Here is a 4,000-nt window from a genome sequence, read left to right as displayed (position 1 = left end):
ATTATTTTAAGGGTTTAAAGAAGGTCTTTTTTCCATTTTAAACCTTCCTGCAGAGAAACAAGTTGACTCGCAAAAACAGCCTTTGTTCTAATTTCCCGCTGTGAAAAATCTTCTTTTCAGTCTTTATTTTCATCTTTGATGGTCCGAAGAACAAGTCCGGGTTAAATGCTTCAGATGTCTTGACGTGTGCTGCATTTTCTTTCCATCTCACTGGGTTTGGGTGGGCTTCAGGAAATCCACAGAGTCTTACGAAGTTTTGACCAGGTCATACACATAAATGAGGAAGTCATCATCAAACTTGATGAAGTAGACGGACGGCTTGGCCTCTACCTGGTGGATGACCATGCCTGTTCGTTTGCCGCCGTCCTCTTTGGCGTACTCGACCTGTTTACCCACCAGACTGTCCACCACCTCGCCTGGCTCCCTCTCTGTTGGGACGCTGTCATCTGCAGGAGAAAGTGAGACAGGTGCTAAAACAGATGTGTGTGTTTGTTTGTTTTCTTAAATAGGTAAAAATGTTACAGATTCACCAACATGTTTGCATTTTAAGGTTTTAGCCCATTTTGCAATGTTGAGGTTGCACCCATAACTCACAGTTTATCGTTTTAAATCGGTCCTAACACTGAGACAGAAAGTACTGTTCCACTTTAAAGACCTACAAACTCCCGCTAATAGGGGTGAACATGAAGTCTATTTGGACATTTATTTTTGCACTTAGTTTTATTTTTTCTCCATCTGCTGTATAGTTTCATTTCTATGGGCTTTTTATTCTCACTTACTCTTTGGGTCAGGTTTAGGCCGGGCTCTATGGAAGGCCTGATAGTGACTCATTATGTTCCTTTGTGTGTTTCTCTATCCATGTGCCAATCCTTTTACTGCATTGGCAGTGTATTTGGGATCATTGCTTTTCAGATGGTATTGCATGGTGATTCAAAATCTAATGGTATTTGTCTGGATTCATGATTCCATAATGTCCAGTTACAAACTATGACAGAGGCTCCACCATGCTTTACATGGCTCACTGTTGTACCTCTCCCAACCTCCTCTGTACACACTGACAATAAGTTGAACCAAAATATTTCAAATTTAGATTCATCACTCCGTCAGAGCTGTTGCAACTGATTTTCAGTTCAGTTGTTGTGTAATGTGTCTCCCCGTTTCCCTTCAGTAAGAATGGCTTCTTAACAGCCATCCTTCCACTTAAATCAATTCTGATGAGGCTTCAGTAAACAATAGATGAAACACCTGAAGCTCCAGATACATCTCTAACATCATGTGTCAGGTCTTTGCTGGATTTTATTCCTCAAGGACATGATGTTCAGTTACTGTTTATCTCGTGTCTATAGTCTTTTTCAGATATTTGAAGAAGTTTCCAATGTCAAAAGAAAACCTGAAAGATTTCCAAAAAGCCTCATGATGAAGAACTACTGCTGAAAACCGCTTTTTCAAAAATCAAAAGAAAGTCTGCCTCCTTAAAAGCCATGTAGTTAAAAATAATAAATAAATAAATTAGGGTTGAAGCAAGACTTCTGCACAGTACTGTGCTTGGTTAGGTTACTGTTAGGGGTAAATCTGACCCTTTACACAAGTAATCCTTCAAGATTACTTTACAAAAACTAGTTGTACGCAAGCAGCTTTGATAAAAGTGCATTTTTTCTACAGTCCATGAATAAGAACAGCGTGAATGGGGATGGACGATTTCTCCCAAAAGCCAATTGCTGCCCAACAACTGCAGCTAACCAATGTATATATAATGCATGGAGGTGAGACTGTGCAGCACAACTTTTAGACGAAATTAAAAGCAGAAATATTAGAAAATATAGAATAGTTCATTTAGAATACGATCCTTACCACATAGAAAGCACATCAACTTTCATTTTGTTTAAACAGAAAATGGCCTTTAATGTGGACAACATATGCAAATATGATCCAAATGCTCGGCAAAGTCTCTTTAAAAATTAATTTCACTCACTAGAGTCGGGCATGATGCGCAGGTCTCCTTCTTTGTAGTCGTCCAGCAGCTGGTACATGTACAGGACAGGGTCTTTCTCGTAGGTGATGTAGAACCAGCTGGTCATGATGGGAGCCCGGGCCAGCACCATACCCCTCCACTCCTCCTTCGGACCCTCCTCCGTCTCAAACATGTGCTCCACCGCTTTACCTATCATGGCGTCGGCCAGGTTGACGTCTGTCAGACGGGACTTAGCTGATGGGGTCAAAATGAAATCACGACTCATGTTACTTGTTTACATGTCTGCTGTGTCCTTTAGACGAAGAAGAAAAATAAAAGGGTTTAAATTATGTTCAGCCTTACCAAGTCTGTCGGGGAGCACTTCCAGCCCCTGAACCCTCTCATCTTTATGAAGCTCCAAACCATAAACACAGTCAAATCCATCATACTTTATCAGATAGAGAGACGGGTTCACAGGCACCTGTGGGACACAAATACCCAATTTTTGTGCTTGTGTCCACACAACCTCATAAATTAATGCAACAGTAACATAATAATAATATTTAATAATATGACAGCAACAGAAAAATTAAGGCCAAGTGCCTAAAACTGCAGTTTTTTAAATAGTTTACTAATTAATTATGTAAGTTAGGAAATGCTTTACCACTCTGTTGAGCTTTACCTTAAGTCAGGTATAGGCAACTCCAGGCCTCAAGGGTCCATGTCCTGCAGGTTTTAGATGTGCCCTTAATCCAACACAGCTGATTCAAAGGGCTAAATTAGCTCCTCAGCATGTCTTGAAGTTCTCCAGAGGCCTGGTAATGAACTAATCATTTGATTCAGGTGTGTTGACCCAGGGTGAGATCTAAAACATGCAGGACACTGGCCCTTGAGGCCTGGAGTTGCCCACCCCTGTCTTAAGTAATTCAAGTCACTGAAATACACCTCTCTATAGGGTGTGTAGTTTCTGTCTCGCAGTTACCTCAGAAGTAAGTAGCAACAATAAATAACAAACAGACCACCCATTAGTGTGCTCTAGTTCTGGTGAGTGAAATCCAAGTATTTCATTTGCAGGCATCTCTCTGTGCAATGCTAACCAAGCAAGCCAGCATTAGCTCCAGTTAAAGTCAATTCTGGCTATCAAAAAAAATAACATGGCAGCTGCCAAAACGTTAACACTGAAGCTTCAAAAGTGGTGGTATCAGTGGTCACATTGTTCTTTTATATCTTTAACACAGAAGAAAGTGAGCTCAGGTGTATACAGACAGAATGGAGTGACATATGATTGGACAGTTTATAGAAACCTTTGGTTACCTGGTCGAGTACAGTTCCTTTCCAGATCACATGTCCTCCTCCTTCCTTCCAGACGTGTTGGATCCGGCAGCCAACGATGTTGCGTCGAGGCTGCGACAGGACTTTGGTGGGCGGGCCGAGGCTGCTCTTATGCTTCCTTTATGCAAAACAATACAATCAATGCTCCCTGCCCTTAAAAAGTTGCACACGAGAGCAAATATTCAGGCCGGATAAAAATAAATGAGCCGCAGCACGTCTTTACTCACTTGTGCGGGTTCTTTTTCTTCATCATATTGGCAGAAACACCTGCATGCCCTGAGGAGAAACACACGATACAGATCATTTACCAAACGGCAGCTTCCTGCTCATATAAAATGGTGATGGTTTTATGTGTTCCAGCCTATTTACTCCAAGTCCTGGATATTTCCTGTTACTGCTCGCCTTTATTAGAGACATTTGAATTAAGGTGGAAAAACGCCCAGGCACTGACTCACATACTGCTGCATCACTTTGTAACAAACAGCACGTCTTCTGATGTAATTCGGGAAGCCACAGTTATTACCAGCTCTGAGCATTCATCAACCTCCTCTGAAAGAAAACTGGTGTTTCTGCTCTAATGCTTTTAAAACTGGACAAAAAAAACAACAACAACAAAATCACATTCGATTAGAACTGAACCATCCAAAGGCTGCATTTATAGCCAGAAGAGGGCAAACCAACAATACAAAAGGCATATCTATCTGTAGGGCTGTTGGA

The 4,000-nt window shown here is 41.3% G+C and overlaps 1 protein-coding gene across 2 annotated transcripts; it reads right to left on the bottom strand.

Moving 5' to 3' along the window:
* Positions 1–6: 6 nt before the first annotated feature.
* LOC308391428 (spindlin-Z-like) lies at positions 7–3,841 on the bottom strand. Of its 2 annotated transcripts, XM_080907989.1 has the most exons (6): positions 3,739–3,841; positions 3,511–3,559; positions 3,266–3,401; positions 2,315–2,432; positions 1,973–2,206; positions 7–446 (listed from the first exon to the last, which is right to left on the bottom strand). In XM_080907989.1, the coding sequence occupies exons 2-6, from the start codon at positions 3,534–3,536 to the stop codon at positions 247–249; spliced, it is 714 nt and encodes a 237-aa protein (XP_080764115.1). In that variant the 5' UTR covers positions 3,537–3,559; positions 3,739–3,841; the 3' UTR covers positions 7–246. The 2 variants fall into 2 exon arrangements, with proteins under 2 accessions (XP_080764115.1, XP_080764114.1); XM_080907988.1 differs by lacking the exon at positions 3,739–3,841 and having other exon boundaries at positions 3,511–3,669.
* Between the last annotated feature and the right edge of the window lie 159 nt (positions 3,842–4,000).

Source organism: Rhamphochromis sp. 'chilingali' (genome assembly GCF_963969265.1).
Source record: "Rhamphochromis sp. 'chilingali' genome assembly, contig: SCAFFOLD_168, whole genome shotgun sequence".
NCBI lineage: Eukaryota > Metazoa > Chordata > Actinopteri > Cichliformes > Cichlidae > Rhamphochromis > Rhamphochromis sp. 'chilingali'.
Note: the sequence above shows the minus strand (reverse complement) of the source record. Positions and strands in the feature narration are given on the sequence as shown.